The 17,161-nt window shown below is 41.0% G+C and overlaps 1 protein-coding gene across 1 annotated transcript in view; it reads left to right on the top strand.

The window, feature by feature from the left end:
- The first annotated feature begins 14,818 nt into the window (after positions 1-14,818).
- The window catches only part of SPSB4 (splA/ryanodine receptor domain and SOCS box containing 4), a 121,353-nt gene continuing 119,010 nt past the window's right edge, over positions 14,819-17,161 (top strand). The window contains exon 1 of the mRNA XM_036746334.1: positions 14,819-15,512. Within this exon, the coding sequence (XP_036602229.1) occupies positions 14,819-15,512 (694 nt within the window). The remainder of the gene's footprint in view (positions 15,513-17,161) is intronic.

Raw genomic sequence — 17,161 nt, 5'->3', positions numbered from 1 at the left:
TAACATTAAGAATATTTGACAGGGGCAGGTAGGTGGATAGAGCACTGACCCTGGAGTCAGGAGAATCTGAGTTCAAATCTTGCCTCAGATGCTAGCAATGTGACCATGGGCAAATCACTTAACCCCAATTGCCTAAAAAAAAAAAAAGAATATTTGACTATTCCCTTTAACAAAACTATGCCCCCAAAATGATCCTTTGGTTGGGAAAACCATCCCCAGGCCATAATACATTTTTAGGTGTAGCTTGACTTAGAAAAATTTAATTTACAACTAACTTTTTGGAACTATTTCTGTTGTGCAAATGGAGATCCATCCCCATTTATTAGTATCTTATGTTCCCCAGTTATCATGAAGAAAGGCTAAAAGGTTCTGAACTCTTATTACCACTGGTACTCAAATAGTTGAGTCTTTTACAAATGAATTTGCTGGATAAGTTGGCAGAGTTATCATTACAGCTGTACTGTACTGTGCAGTAGCAGCCTTTTCAGGCTCATTAGGCTGGCTGTCTACATAGGTTCCTCTTGCATTCACATCATCCCTTCTCTCCCCACTTGGGAGGCACCACTCCACACATTTCCAATTGGTCTCTGCATCACTAGGCTAAAAGAACCCACCCCACTGGCCTTAGGGAACACACTCAGAAACACAGACAAGATTCCCATGGAAACTAAGTTATAGAGTAATTCAGCAAAACCACATCATCTTGAGTCCAAAGGATACAGAATTCATGGTGATTTGGGCAGGAGAAGGACTTGAGCCTCCCCTTGGATTCTTGAGAAGAAAAGATTTGCTGAGACAATTAGTAAGGTACACCGGATTACTAGGAACGTATTTAACTTACTGAGAACATATTGAACTAGCTCTTTTTAAGGACTTCAGTGCCTTTATTGTTGGTTTTCATGAATGAATCATAGAATATTATGGTGGAAAGGGAGTTTAGAGTTTATCCAATCCAACCTCCTCATTTTAAAGATACAGAAACTGAGGCCCATAGGAATTAAACAAATGGTATTAATAGTAGCCTATAGAGTACTTTCCAAACAATCTCAACCCAATGAGACAGGTAGGACAAGTATTCCATCTTGTAGATGAAGAAACTGAGGCACAAAGTTTAAACAACAAGTACAAGATCATGAAAATAATAACAAAATCAGGATTCAAGCTTAAGTCTCCTGGCTTCCTAGGTCTAACACTTTGCTCTATACCACAGGGCCTATTGAGCAGCTGGGTGGCTGCCATGTTGCACAGAACTCTGGGCCTGGAGTCAGGAAGACTCATCTTCCTGAGTTCAAATGTGCCCTCAGATACTTACTTAGTTAGCAATGTGACCCTGGACAAGTCACTTAACCCTGTTTCCTTCAGTTTTCTCATCTGTCAAATGAGCTGGAGAAGGAAATGGCAAACCACTGCAGTATCTTTGCCAAGAAACCCCCAGTAAGGTCATGAAGAGTGTCACACGACTGCACAACAGGGCCTATTTGGAAACACTTAACAGTTATAATGTATACTTTTAAAAGTAATAAAGCAATAAAACTATTTCTTTTAAAAATATATAGAATTCAAACCTTTTGCTAATTCAGATAGACTAATCCTTTGGGTCTGAATTTGAGAAGTTAAAATGGTTGGTAGGATTGAATGAGTTTTTCTTAATCCCTAAGAGGTGGGGGATGGGGAGAGGAGAAGGCATATTTGCATGGTAATTACAAAGGATCCTGGAGGTGTGCTTCAGTCTTTCACCAGGCTTCCCAGACAAAGGGAAACTTTTGGTGGGACGAGCCAAATGGACCTTTTCAGACTTTGGTGCTAGGTCCTATACTATTGTGAAAAAGTAGCATTCTAGGGCTGATGTCCCCTACAAACTGCCAGCTGTGCCTCTTTAAGAAGCTCAGAATCAAATATTCATACTCCATCATTTTCTTGCTGGTGAATAACTTCTTAGCAACTACACACAAGCAGAGCATTGGAAAGTGAAATTGGCAATTTGCTTTTTTGTTCTCTTGCTCAGACATGAGTTGAACCCAGTCATGTACAATACCTGATAATGTAATTAAACATCCAGGTCTAAATGAGGCTGAGGAAATAAATAGTTTGGTTCCACAGAGAGAGGTGTGATGGTGTCATCCTCTGGTGCTTTTTGTAATTTGTGTTGGTTTGAGGGAATGAAGCCCATTTTCATGAGAAAAGTCGATTCAGATGCACCCACCCTGTGCCCAGCCTTATAGGAGACAAGGGAGAACACACAGCCTCTGACCCCAAGGAGTTTTATAGTTATCTAAGGTGAAGAGAACACATTTTCACACACTAAACAGAGGACAGTACAAAGATAGTGTATAATAAAGTAGTAAATGAATAAATAGGGTAGTTTTTGTTGTTGTTAAGTCATTTTTCAGTGTCTGACTCTCTGTGACCCCATTTGGGGTTTTCTTGGCAAAGATACTGGATGGAGTGGTTTGCCATTTCCTTCTCCAAAGTAGTAAATAAAGCAGTAAATTGGATAGAATCAAGTGTCAGAATGCTTGACATAGAATGTAAGGGCACTCGTTAGTCTAGGAGGGGAGATATCAACATTGACCATAGTTATTAGGGAAGTCTTAATGGAAGGAGTAGAATTTAAGATAAGCAGAATTTTTGAGAAGCTAGGAAGGGCTTTACATTTTGGGTAAATCTTTTTTTTTTTTTTTTTTTTATTAAATGCCCAGAGGCAGAAAAGACCATGCTATGTGTGCTGGGGACTATGAAGAGACCAGGAAAGCTCTGAAAGGAGACTTGATTAGAGAGGGGGAAGGGAATAAGCATTTATAGACTAGAGGCAGAGCGTGAGATTAGGGGGACGGGTGCCTACTGTATATGTTAAGTGCTTTACAAATAAGTGATTCTCATAATCCCCATTTTACAGATGACGAAGCTGAGGCAGACAGGGGTTAAGTGACTTGCCTAGAGTCACACAGGCAGTAGTATTGGAGATTGGATTTGAACAGGGTCTTTCTGACTCCAATCTAGTGCCTATTAACCACTATACCTCTACTAGCTGCCTCCATATCAAAATGATGGGAAGAGAAGGTTAGATGGAATGGGGCCAAGTGGTAGAAATTGAATAACACTTGAACGACAAACCAAAGACCTTGGACTTGATCTGTCGTATAATAACTTACATTGTTATTATTTAAGGTTTATAAATTACTTTCCTCACAGCGGTCTTATGAAATAGTGCTGATATTACTCCCAATTTATAAATTAGAAAACTGAAGTTTAAAAGAAGTCAAGTGATTTTTCTATGGTCTCTCAAAAACAGTGTCAGAACTGAGACTTGAACCCCAATTTCTTGATTCCAATTGTAGTGCTCTTTCCACTAGAAAGATGCACCAAGGCCAGTGGGGAGTCACGATAGGCATGTAACCAAAGCTTCTCAGCCAGTCTGGGTCCTGGGAGAGTAGAAGGCAGGTTAGATTCTTCAGGACCATGACAAATAAGAGTAGCAGCAAGACTGGGTAGAATGTTTAATTCAAAAAAACTATGATATACTTTAGTGACAGGAGGTATGGGCCACACCAGGATGTGCCCCATGGAAGCTATGAGCCAGAACCTGGAGACCTTTCTAATATGTCAGTAAAATCTTACTGGGCCTTTAGGCTTCACAGCACAAAGAATAGAGGACCTCAGGACAGAAATAAATAATCGTGGTCCATGCCAGGGTTCCATGTCATGTTCAATGACAAGAGGGCAAGGGAGAAATGACTAATTAGGACACAGACCAGACATGGTATTGCACAAGATAAAGGGCCTTGGATACAAGGTCAAGAACAAAACTGGGAAACTGGAGTTATTACCTGGTGGTTATTGTCCTCAGTTCTCAAAGAGGACCAAAATGACATCTCTATGCTAGAGTCACGTTACAATGTGTCATGAGCTCAGAATGTTCTACCACAGATTAGGCACAAATGGTCCACGTGAACATTTGGGGTGGATTCTCTAAATGTGCACATGTAGAGTTTCTTTTGAGCTACTTCAGTTCTGCTTTGCTCATAGAGCACAGCACCTTCTCTGGAGAGGGCATGCGTGCCAGGTGGTCCTGTGCCAGTGTCTCCCATGTCACATAATTCCAAAGCCCTTAAGAGACACCTTGAGAGTGTTCTTGTATCACTTTTTCTGACCACCATGTGTGAATTCTCCATAAAATAGTCTTTTTGGCAAGCATACATTTGGCTGGAATGAAAACCCAAAGCTGGAGTCAAATGTCTGATTGATTGATTGAAAAACAGTCAAAAAGAAAGCTGAGCAAGGGTTACAGGGGTCATAATGTGGATTAGGCTTAATCCCACAGGTATTCAACATCTGTTTCTTTTTTAAAATGATGGTGTGGTCCATTGGAAAGAACTTTAGCATCTACTCTTCATTTCTCACATTCACTGAATTTAAGACCCTATCTTGGCTCCTCACTGAAATAGAACTGAGTTCTAGTCCTGGTTCATCCACTAACTTGCTGTGTGCCCTTAAATAATTCAATTAACCTCTCGGTAACTGAGTTTCCTCTTCTATAAACTGGGAATAATAGTGTGAACCCCAAAGGATTTTGAAGAACAAATGAGATACCTTGATTTGAAGGCTCCTATTTCACCCAGTCCTACCATCCTTCACGTATGTAAAAAATGGTGATTGTCAATCAAGAAGATGGCATTTGCCTTCCCAGCAACCTCATTGTTATAACAACTTCTGCAGGGGAAGAGAGCTAACAGGTCTCACTCAAACCTTCAGAGTTGACGGTAAACCTCTGCTAGCTACACTTTCTCTTGTAAAACAGCTTTTTGCTCCTCATTGTGAGTTGTGGATAGACTGCTACTTTTTCTGTAGAGGGTACAGTGCAGAAGAACAATTTATTTTTTTCCTAATGATTCACCATTAGCCACAGTGGAATACCTGCCACAGACAGCTGCTTTCCAGAGAGGCAACAAATGGGCCATTTGTCATTCTCTGAAAATGACTTCCCCTTCCTTCTGTCCTGAGGTAGGCATTGTCCCAGGGGAAGAGGAAATCCTGAGCGCCCCCCATCTGCCACCTGGTACCACTGATGGACACAAGAGACTCACTAACCTGCTGTTGTTAGACATGTGGACAGTAGATGAAAGCATTTTTTCATTAATGACAATGATAGAACAGATACATTTTGGTAATTTTCAGCTATGGGAAATGTTTGTTGCCTTTTCTTTTCAAAGACATAAAACCTCATATACATTTACAATTCATTTCTGCCTTTGCCAGTTTTCAAAAAATCTCAGTTGTTACTAGGCAACAAAGTAGAGCCCTTGGGCCTGGAGTCAGGGACACCCGAATTCAAATATGGTCTCAGACACTAGCTGTGTAACCCAATGTCTGGAACATAGTAGGTACTTAATAAATGTTGGTTGGTTGAGTGATTGAATAACTTAACCCCTGTTTCCCCACAGTAAAATGGGGTTAATAATAGAATCTACCTCCCAGGGTTGGTATGAAGCTAAAATGAGATATCATAAAGTGCTTTGCAAACCTCAAAGTGCTATAAAAGGCTAGCTGTTATTATTTTTGGTACTGCAATTATTATTACTTAAGAAAACTTGCTTGGACTCTCTTTTTCTCTCACATAGAATTTGTAACTTACAATATCAATCAACAAGCATTTACTGAGCATCTACTGTGTGCCAGGTGCTGTTGTAGGCACTAGAGATATTAAAAAAAAAACTTAAAATCACTCCTGCTCTCAAGGAGCTTACTCTCTAACGGAGGAGACATTGTACATATATGTGTGTATATATATACACACACACACACACACACATATATATATATGTAGGAATAGACATAACAATTTAAGCAGGTACTTGTAAGGCACTAGCAGCTGGGATGGTGATGGGGGTGGGGGCGTGGTAGACAGGAAAGGCCTTGTGCTGAAAGTGGTATTTTTTAGACTGAGTCTTGAAGGAAATCAGAGATTTCAAGAAACAAAGATGAGGACAGAATACAAGGATCTAATTTAGATCTATTCAGGACAGTGACTTAAGTGTGATACGGGGAAGCCGATGTCTAAGTCTGGTTCAGCAAAAGTTTACTAATCAAACATAATTTGTTAATGATATGTACAGCCCCGGGCTCCACCACCAGGGGAAGATTGTGGGGGGTTTTATTGCTGTTGCTGAGTTGTTTCAGTCATGTCCAAGTCATCGTGATCCCATTCGAGGTGTTCTTGGCAAAGATACTGGAGCGGTTTGTCTTTGCCTTCTGCAGCTCATTTTACAGATGAGGAAACTGAGGCAAACCGGGTTAGTAAGCAAACTGCAAGTAAGTGACTGAGGCCAGGACAATGAGTCTTCCTGATTCCAAGCCCAGCCTTCTTTGCACTGTGAGTCACCTAGCTACATTTGGGGGAAGATACAGAGAAGATAACAGTTCCTGACCTCAAGGGGTTTCCAGTCTAATTCGCAAGAACTGGACATTTAAAGTAATACAAAGTAGAACAAAATTGGAAGTGTATCGGAGAATTGTTGAAAAAGAAAGTTTTCTTCGAGCTATTGATTGCATAATTAGCTCTCTCTGGAATCAAGAAATGGGTGGGGATTAATGGAAAGAAAACTGGGATCCCATCTCCTGGGGACACTTTCTCACATTCATTTTCTTACTTTCACTCCCTCAGTTCAGCATATGAATGGGAGACGATGAATAGCATTCCCCTAGGAGAATACCCTGTGACCCTGTCTGGCCTGCATTCTCCTTGGGGTCAAAGACTGCCTTGAAGAAACTAAAGCTTAATCCAGGAGCTACTCACATTTAAACCCAACATTCCCCTCCCTTACTAACCCCGTCTTCCCACTCTCCCCCCTCCCCACCCCCCATTTTATCCTTTGGTTTTGGTTCTGCAAATCTTTGACATGATCCTAAGCAATGACATCTGCTGCTAGGTGGTAGGACTAGTGATTACATTCTGTGATAGAGAATGTCTTTTTCTTAACTGGGAAGGATGGAAATGATGTATGTTCAATTTTTCATATATGGTATAGGAAATCGAAACCACGTGGATGAGGAATGTGCCTATAGTATAACAGGAAAGCCTACTGGAGCTCTTGGGAATGTTTATGAAGTCACCCACTGGGGGGGGCGGGGGAAGAAGAGGAGGTTTTGTGTCAGGGCTGGTGGAGGAAAGTTTTAATGTAAACATTCTGGGGTGGGTAGAAGAAACAAGAGCTATCTTTCTGAGAGGGCCGTGGTGTCCAGTTTACTTATAGATAAAGCCTGCTTAGCCCTCATGCACTCCCCTCCTCATCTAGGTTAAATAATGCCTCCTCTATTTGAGGGCAATCCAAACTGTCTCAAAAAGGGATTAGTGGGGCTGGGTGGCATGTTTGGAAAAGCAATACTTTGAAAGAAGCTCACGAGAAAACAACCCTCGGCTGGGCTGTTCTTCAGCAAAACAGTGAAATGGGTGAACTGTCTCTTTAATGCCCTTTCCCTTTCCTTCCCTTCCTTCTCCCTGTCAGGCATACAGCAGTCTCATTGCCCAGTCTGGTCTAAACTTATTCACAGTAAAGTGTAAAAGATTTAATGCTTCCCTACTCCCAGGGGTGTTCGCATTTTTAAAAGAGGTGTCTACAGAGCCAAAGGAAAATCTCTAAAGATGGAATTTCTGGCATCAGTGAAGAGGAACATGAGGGGAGAGGGGAATTCCTTATTTCTTTCAAATAAAACCACATAAGCAGTTGCCTGCACATAAAGCTAGTCCTGTTCCTTCCTTTTCCTGAAAGTAGACAGTATCTATTATGTACCTGAGTTTATAGTGTTAAGATATAGACCTTACATAGGCTAAGGAATATGACAACTATGAGGTGAGGGAGACTGTGGTATGCAAGGAAAAATATTGGGTCTGGAGACAGATGGTCTGGATTAAAATCCTTGCTCTCTGACTTTCTAGTTCCCTGGGCCTCAGTTTCTTTATCTGTAAAGAAAAGGGGATGGGGAATGGACTAAATGTTTTCTAGGGTCCCTTCAACTCTAAATCTTAGAGATAATCTCTAAGGATTAGAACATATGTATCTGGAGAAAATGTACACATGACTGTGTCAGAACTAGAGATAGCGGTTTGGGTTAGACCTAGGAAAAGTAGGACCAGAAAACCAGTAAATATTGAACTACACAATCAGTCCAACAAAAGCTGAATATTAGAACATTGGCACAAAGCCAGGGATTGGGTATTTAAGGGACGGGAAAGAATGGACTTGTAAGTACATGAGCCAAAGATGGGTCCCAAACCAAGACAGCATTTTATTGGGGGGAGAGGAGGAAGAAAAGGTAGGATACTGTTAAGGTCCAAACTAAGTTAAAAAAAAGGAGAGAAGTAAAACAAGTGATTGATAGAAGTCCAGGGGCAGCTAGGTGGCTCAGTAAGTAGAGCACTGGCCCTGGAGTCAGGAGGACCTGAGTTCAAATCCAGCCTCGGACACTTGACACACTTACTAGCTGTGTGACCTTGGACAAGTCACTTAACCCCAATTGCCCTGCCTTCCCCCCTCAAAAAAAAAAGAAGAAAAAAGACAGAAGTCCATTTGGGATTGGCAGAAATCATAGCATTTCAACCTGAAATGTCCAAGTGTAGAGTGATGGTCATCTGGGAGATCAGCCATGGGAAGACTAAGACTTGAATAGGAAAAACCAGACCCTGTGGGAACTAGGTGGCATTTGATTATAGTTAACCAGAGCAAGTTGAGCTATCAAGTTCTGATTTAAGATTACAGACAAGATTGGTCCCTATGTTTGGATCAGGAGCTCCCCTTACAGAGGAGGGGAGTTAAATAGTCTCAGTGGCAAAGGTTAGAGGGCTGCTGGGCCAGTAGCCAAGCCCAGTTAGTCTTAGGGCACATGTGAACTATTAGCTTGGGAGAGAGAGATCCAACAAACACAAGATGACCCAATCCCCTAAATGTTAAGTTTCTTGGCCAGTGTTGGTGAATCTGATTTACCGTGAGTAGTAAATTTTGTTACACCACCGGTTCCTTCCCTTGATCTGTCTACATTTACATTGTATCATAATCCAAGCAGAAATGGACACACGCTTTTTAATGAATCATGTCCCTTTCTCGGCTCCTTTTCTCATCACATAACAACTTTTAAAAAATAGTTTATTTTTATTTTGAAAGTAACAAACATGAAATAAATGGGTATTTCTATTAACAGGATTTTTACTGAGCCAGTCTCTAACCCGAAAATGACAAAACTGCAGGCCAGAGACAAAGTGTCATTAATCAGGTAGCCATCTAATTAATTAATTAATTGATTGATTAATTAATTTCAGAGTGATATGTTTTCTCAGCTGAAGTAAAAGCACAGGTTATGTACATAAGTCATAACTAGGGAAGAAGGTGGGGAAGGTGAATTACAAATAATTGTTTAGTGGTTTCCCACAAGAAACCTGCAAGTCCCTTAATACAATAATTTTGGAGTTAAGTCTTTGGGGGTTGTGACCACCTCCCCTAAAGTACAGAACCAGAGTTCTGTGATGGGGACAGGTTCTACAATCTTCAATTCGCTTTCCTTATGGTCCAGTGATTGTGAGTGTTGTCAGAGTTTTGATTAATCAGGTTAAGCTATGTTGTAAGCTCTGACTCCCAAGACAGAAATCTTGAGAAACTAAATCTTGAGAAAATTAAATTAGTATATTCATTACACATTATATTGATTAATATGAAAATTATAAATTCCCTTCTCACTATATATATAATATACATATTTTATATATATATGCATATATATATATCAGAACAGCAAGGGATAGCATACAAAACTGCAGATATCTATTATGTATAGCTTACTTTCCTTTTTAAGTATATAAATTCAGCCTATAACTTTCAAAGCTGGCCTTGTCTGTGCTTATTTCTAGCCTTTTTTCTGTTTTCTGAATTTTTAAAAAAATGCCTCAGCGACATTCTTTTTTTCCATAACTATCCCTGTGCTCCCATCATTGTCTACTGGAAAAACAAACAAACCAAGCCTTTGTTACATATGCATATTCGAACAAAACAAATTTTCACATTTGCTATATTCAAAACTATATATTTTATTCTGTATCTTGTGTTCATTACCTCTTTGTCAAGAGGCGAATAGTAGGTTACACCATCTACTCTCTTAAATCAGAGTTGGTCATTGCATTGATCAGAATTCTCATCTTTCAAAGTCGTTTTTCCTTGTGATGTTGTTATTGTATAAATTGTTCTCCTGTTTCTGTTCAATTCATTCTTCATCATTTCATGTAGGTTTTCCAGGGTTTCTCTGAAACCATCCATTTTGTCATTTCTTACAGTACAATAATTACTGTCATATATAATTTCGCACTGTGTAAGGATTGGATATTTGGGCTCATAGCATCATATGCTTAAAGATGGAAAAGGACTTAGAGATAATCTACTCCAGGGGTAAGGAACCTGTGGCCTCAAGGCCACGTGTGGCCCAAACTTGGGATTTGTTCTGTGAAGTTTAATTCAGTCAACAGGCTGCACCTGAGGACCTAGAGGGCTACATGTAGCCTCGAGGCTGCAGGTTACCTGCCCCTGCCCTGGTCCAACCTACTCGTTTTGTAGATGTGGAAACTGAGGACCCAAAAAGTTAAATGACTAGCCAAGGCCATATTGCTAATAAGCAGCTATCTTACTACCAGCTGATACTAAAGGGAATTTTATTTTTTCTTTAATTTCATTGTTGTAAGACATCCTTGGTAAGAAACTTCTTTTGCCAATTCAGTTATAGTCTTAGAAAGTTGGGGGGAGGAGGAGGACTGAAAGGTTAGTTCACTTGCCTCAGAGCACACAACTAGCATGTATCTAGGGTGATATTCAAACCTAGGTCTTCGTGATTCCAATACCAGCTTTCTATCTATCCCATTGGCCAAGCTGATTCTCCAAAGGGAAACTTATCTTAAATAAATACTGCTCTTGTAGATTACAAATACAACAGAGGTAAGTATCTAAAAATCATTGGATTTCTTCTGGCCAGGATAACTATGCTGAGCATTGTTTAGACAGTAAGAGAATTTCTGTGAAGTAGATTTGGGAGGCTTTAGAAAGGATGTTCTGTGTTCCCATTGGAAGTTTAACAGGAAGTATTTCTCTGTTTTAAATTCTCTTGGGATTGTATGTTACCAAAAAATTTACCAAAATATCATTTGATTTTTAGCTTGCACATTTATTTATAAAATGAATATAAAACAATATTTTTAAAGGTCTCTGACATTTGTATGCAGTTTTAGCTTTTCAAGACTTTTCTTCTTCTTGCATTATCATGCAACCTCCACAATAAGCTTATGAGGTAGGTACGGACAAGTCGTTTGACCTCTCTAGGTCTCAGTTTCCTCCTCTGTGATGTGGGGATAATAATTACATGCATACCTCTTTCATAATAAGATTGTTGTAAAGAGTTTCACAAACTAAAAAGCACCACATAAACGTGATCTCTTTCAGAAGAGGCCTACTAGCTGGGTACCATAACTCCCAAATACTTCCCTTTTTAAAAAATGTTTCATTTTTTCAGTAATCGAGCATTCATTTTTTCTCCCTCCTATCTCCCTCTAACTGCTGAGGGGGAAAAAAGGAAGAAATGTATCATATAAGCTCAGTCAAGCAAAATATGTTCCCACATTGGTCACATTCCAAAACACACTTCTTATTCTATATAACAGTCCATCATCTCTGTCCTGAGGTGGACAACATTTTTCTTTGGTCAGTCCTTTGGAATCACTGTTGATCATTTAGTGCAGGGCTGTCCAAAATTACATAAATGCTTTAGTAAATGAAGCCGAGCTACCGCAGAGCTCTCACTAAAATGGCAAATCAAAATATATTGTTTATTATTTCAATAAAAATCTAAGGTTGGACAGCCCTGATTTAGTTGATCAGAATTAAGGGTTTTTTTTGTTTTTTGTTTTTTTTTTTTGCAGGGGGGAAGGCAGGGCAATTGGGGTTAAGTGACTTGCTCAAGGTCACACAGCTAGTAAGTGTGTCAAGTGTCTGAGGCTGGATTTGAAGTCAGGTCCTCCTGACTCCAGGGCCGGTGCTTTACTCACTGTGCCACCTATCCGCCCCTAGAATTAAGTTTTTTGAAATGATTTATTTTATGATATTAATGTTATAACATGAATGGTTCTTCTGGTTCTGCTTACTTCACTCAGCATCAGTTCACATAAATCTTTCTGTATGTCATTGAAATCATCTTTTTTCTCCCTCATTTCTTATAGCACAATAAGATGCCCAAATATTTCCTAGCACTATCACCCCCTGCTCATGCTAAAGAGTTTATCTATTTTTCTGAGGGAGGAAAAAGGCAAAAGGAAAAAAAGAATCCTTGGTGTTTGTGTATGAGTTAGAAGGCATAGCTCTGGTTAATGTCAATTATATCCAGAAATACCTGGCCAATGTAGTAAAGAAGATACATATTTGCCACATTATTCTCTCTAGCAATAGTTTCTTTCTTTAGGTGTCCTAATTTTTCTCTTCTGCTTTGTTCATTTCCTTCTCTCTCTGTCTCTGTCTCGTTTTTCTGTTTGTCTCCATCATGAGTTCCCTTTGAAGAGAGTTTTAAAGCTGGAAGAGACCTTAGAGATCAGTTAATCCATCCTCATTTGGCAGGTGTGGATGGTAACAGGCTGAGAGAAGAAATGACTTGCTCAAACTCTTTCAATCACTTGGAGGCACACTTGGGAAAAGATCTCAAATCTCTGAACACAATTTGGTGTTCTTCCCGCTATAACCAACTGCCTCTCTTTCTCCCTCAGTCTTTCTCTCCCTACTTTGATCTTTTGCCCATGTCTTTCTATTGGCTTTTTTGTCTGTGTATCTTCACCTAGTTCTTTCTTTTGTCTATCTGTCACTGTCCCGCCCTATTATGCTTTATACCCTTCTTCCCCTCAACCTGAGCATCATAGCTCTGCGTGGACATCAGGTCTAGAAAGAACTTATACTTCCTAACATCCTTCCTATAGAAAGACTGGCACTTCCAGTCTCTGTGCTCCTTTCCTTCAGGCTTTGCTCACAGTAAAGTGAAAAGGGGAAAAATGAGAGAGCAGTAAATAAGGCTCCTCTCATCTCCTTTTTCTTAATGCTGCCAAGGACCCAGGAGATAGGAGAGTTCCTTTCCTACATGTGTGTGACCGTAACAAAATAAATTGTTGTCTTCTGGAATGAGAAGCAGAAAGACCATTTGTCCTATGGTTTTGTAGACAAAGGATAGAGAAGGAAGAAAAGAAAGACAGATAGAGAAAGACCCAGGAGGAAGGAAAGAAAAGAGAGGGAGTAATTAATAGGCAGAGTTAGCAAAAAGAGTTGGAGAGGAGGGAGAGCAGAAGAGAAGGAAGAGGGACAAGGGGAAGGAAAGGCTTAAACAGAAACTCATTAGCAAGTACAGTATTACAAATGTCTGTCTGTTTTGTTGTCCCCTAGATCAAATATTAGCCAGACCTCTGCATAATGTCAATATCAGCCACAGCTCAGACCTTAGCTGGCTTATGCGCACAGAATTGTAGAGACAACAGAGAATAATACTGACTTGCACACAGATGTGAAACAATTGAATCAAACTGGAATTTTTATCAAAAGGAAATCAGTGCTGTTCATTTTTGCCCTGGTGTAGTACACCAAACTATGCTCCCTTTCCCTGTCCCAACCCCCAGGCCTCTGGCTGGGGAGCATCTCCAGCCTGTTTGGGTGGGAGGCAGGCAGGGCGTGAAGAATGTCTGTGTCCTATTATGACTCAGAGGAAGTTATTGTCTGTGCTTTATATACACAGTGGGCCCGCTACATCCTGCTGCACATTTTGTGGGCCAGAGAGGAGGGAGGGAAAGATTTTTTTTTTTAATTTTTTAAACTATATACTGAATTGTCCACTTCCCACCTATTAAAGCCCCTAGGGAGTGTGCCAGGACATTTTGACAGATCTGCCATGACCTTAGGTCAGCAGCCTAGCTTAAGTAAAGTGAGCCCTGGAGTAGGAGTCAGAAAGCCTAGACTCTAACCCTGACTCTGCTGTTAATTAGCTACATGGCCTTGGGCAAGTCACTTAACTTCTCTTAAACCTTGAATTTCCTCCTCTAAAACGGGAATAGTAGTAACTATTGAAGCCTGCTTCCCAGGAATATTGTGAGGCCCTAATTATGCTCAAAACCCTTCTGTCTGCCTACACTAATAGCCAAAATCTTTCCAGGCCCAGCTGGGATTCACCTCCCCGAAGCCTTCCCCGGCCACCCCTAGTCCTTTGAACAGCTGTAGGATTGTTTACTATGTCATTCACTTGGTTCATCTGTTGTCTTTTATGATGAGTAACCTTTTTATGTCTGATCTCCTAGACTAGATTGTAAATTCCTTGACAGCAGAAATTACATCTTATATATCCTCAACACTGGAGGTGTTCAATCAGTGGTAAGACGATCACTTGTTGGCGATGTGGGCGATGTTATAGCCCAAGTTATGCTTCAGGTAGGGGGTTGGATTAGATGACCCTCAAGAGGTCCCTTCCAAACCTGAGATTCTGTAATTCTATGATTTAAAAAAAAATCCCATAAGACTTAGCTCAATGCCTTGCACATTGTAGGTGTTCAATAAATGAAGATTGCTTAATTATTGTTATTACCAATTATTATTGAAGCTAACCAGCATTCTCTGCTTTGTTCCAGGAGCTCACATTCTCTGACAGCAGAACGGATAGGCTCTGATCAAGGGAGTGAATCTAAATTTTTTGCCTAGTCTCTGGGTCAGGGGGTAAATACTCCCATGAGGTAACCCTGGCCTGTGACTGGCCTCTTCTCCCCCTTGGTGAAGCAATGGGCCAGAAAATCTCAGGGAGCATCAAATCTGTGGACGTCCGTGAACCCCCTTACCAGTCAGTGAAGCGAGACCTGAGGGGCCCTGACTTCTGCCGGCCAGCCCGCCTGGACCTGTTGTTGGATATGCCACCAGCACGGTCAGAGGTGCAGCATCAGCATGCCTGGAATCCTGAGGACCGCTCACTGAACATTTTTGTGAAAGAAGATGATCGACTGACCTTCCACCGGCACCCAGTAGCCCAGAGCACAGATTGCATCCGAGGGAAGGTAGGACACGCCCGAGGCCTCCATGTATGGCAGATCCACTGGCCTACACGGCAGCGGGGAACACATGCCGTGGTGGGTGTGGCCACTGCTGAGGCCCCATTGCATTCAGTGGGCTATACAGCCCTCGTTGGTAGTAACAGTGAGTCTTGGGGCTGGGATCTAGGGCGCAACAGACTTTACCATAATTGTAAGAACCAACCTGGTGTGACCTACCCTGCCTTCTTAGAGCCAGATGAGGCCTTTGTGCTTCCAGATTCTCTACTAGTTGTTTTGGACATGGACGAGGGCACGCTCAGTTTCATTGTGGATGGACAGTACCTTGGTGTGGCCTTCCGGGGGCTGAAAGGGAAAAAACTCTATCCAGTAGTGAGTGCTGTTTGGGGCCACTGTGAGATCACAATGAGATACATTAATGGACTTGATCGTAAGTATTCTGCCTTTTCTCATTTTCCTCCTATATTAACTCCTTGCTGGGTCATAAGGGGAAGGACAGTGTCTTAACTAAACTTTCTTCTCCCGGTGGCTAGCCCAGACAATACTGTGTGTTGGACGCATTACCCTGTGCTCAATAAATGTATGTCATCTTTGTGTTTGTAAGCATTTATTGAAATAGGTGTCAATGACCAAACTAAATTTCCATTGTCATTAACATGTAAGTAACAGTAACATTAACTCTGGAGGTAGCATAGAGTAATGGGTAGAGAATTGTCTTGGAATCAGGAAGCTCTTGTTCAGTCATTTCTCAGTCATGTCTGACTCTTTGTGACCCTGTTTGTGGTTTTCTTGGCAAAGATACTGGAATGGTTTGTCATTTCCTTCTCCAGCTCATTTTATGGGTGAGGAACAGGGGCAAACGGTTAAGTGACTTGCTCTCAGGGTCACACAGCTAGTAAGTGTCTGAGGCCAGATTTGAACTCAGGAAGATGAGTCTTCCTGATTCCAAGCTCAGTGCTCTGTCTTCTGCACCACCTAGCTCAAATCTTGCCTCTGACACGTACTACCTATATGATTCTGGGAAAGTCACAACCCCTCAGTGCTTTAGGCAACCTTCTAAGAACATAAGCTACAGAATATCTGCTGACCTGTTCTGGTAGGAGGAATTTCCTACTGTCTACTCCTGTCTACTCCAATGAAATCTCAGATCCAAGCCCTCCCCCTCCAGAAAAGCACCTTAACTTACATAATATTATAATGTAAGAAAAATCATAGATCTACAGCTGGAAGGGACCTCAGAGCCTATCTTGTCCATGCCTTTCCTTTTATAGATGAGGAAATTCAGGCCCAGGGACTTAAAACTAGAGCTTAAGATGTGCCAAGAATGCAGAAACACAGTCCCTTTCTTCAAGGAACTCACATTCTAACCGAAGAGACCACAAGCAAATAACTATGCACATTTAAGATCTGTACAGTCTCTATCAGAGTAATCTTCAAGGGAAGGCACTAGCAGATGGGCAGACGAGGAGAGTCTTTCTACACAAAGTGGGATTTGAACTAAGGCTCAAAGGATTCCAAGGAAGCTAGAAGGAAGAGGCAAGAAGGGAAAATATTGATGACATCAGTGATAACCATGAAAATGTACAGTCAGGAGCTAGAGTGTCAAAGGTAAAGAGTAACAGCTAGAGTATAGAAGGGAGTCAATGATATGCAGACTGCAAAGGTAGTGAAGAAGGGGCCACTTTGTAAAGGGCTTTAAATGCCAAACACAAGGTTTTGTATTTGCTGCTGGAGGGAGTCTCTGAAGTTTTTTGAGTGTACGTGGAAGGGGGTGAGAGGGAAGCTGACATAGTCAAACCTGTGCTTTAGAAACATTTTCTTGGCAGTTTTGTGAAAGTATTAAAGAAGAAAGGAAGGAAACATACATTTCTATTAAGTGCCTACTATGTGCCAGGCTCTGTGCTAAGTGCTTTACAAATATTGCCTCATTTCATCTTCACAATAATCATGGAAGATAGATACTGTTATTTTCCTGATTTTACAGTGGCGGAAACTGAGGCAGACAGGTTAAGTGACTAGCCCAAGATCAAACAGCTAGTAAGTATCTGAGAACTTAGGTCTTTGTTTTTTTCCAAATCC

Source organism: Trichosurus vulpecula, chromosome 2, assembly GCF_011100635.1.
Source record: "Trichosurus vulpecula isolate mTriVul1 chromosome 2, mTriVul1.pri, whole genome shotgun sequence".
Classification (NCBI taxonomy): Eukaryota; Metazoa; Chordata; class Mammalia; order Diprotodontia; family Phalangeridae; genus Trichosurus; species Trichosurus vulpecula.
Note: the sequence above shows the minus strand (reverse complement) of the source record. Positions and strands in the feature narration are given on the sequence as shown.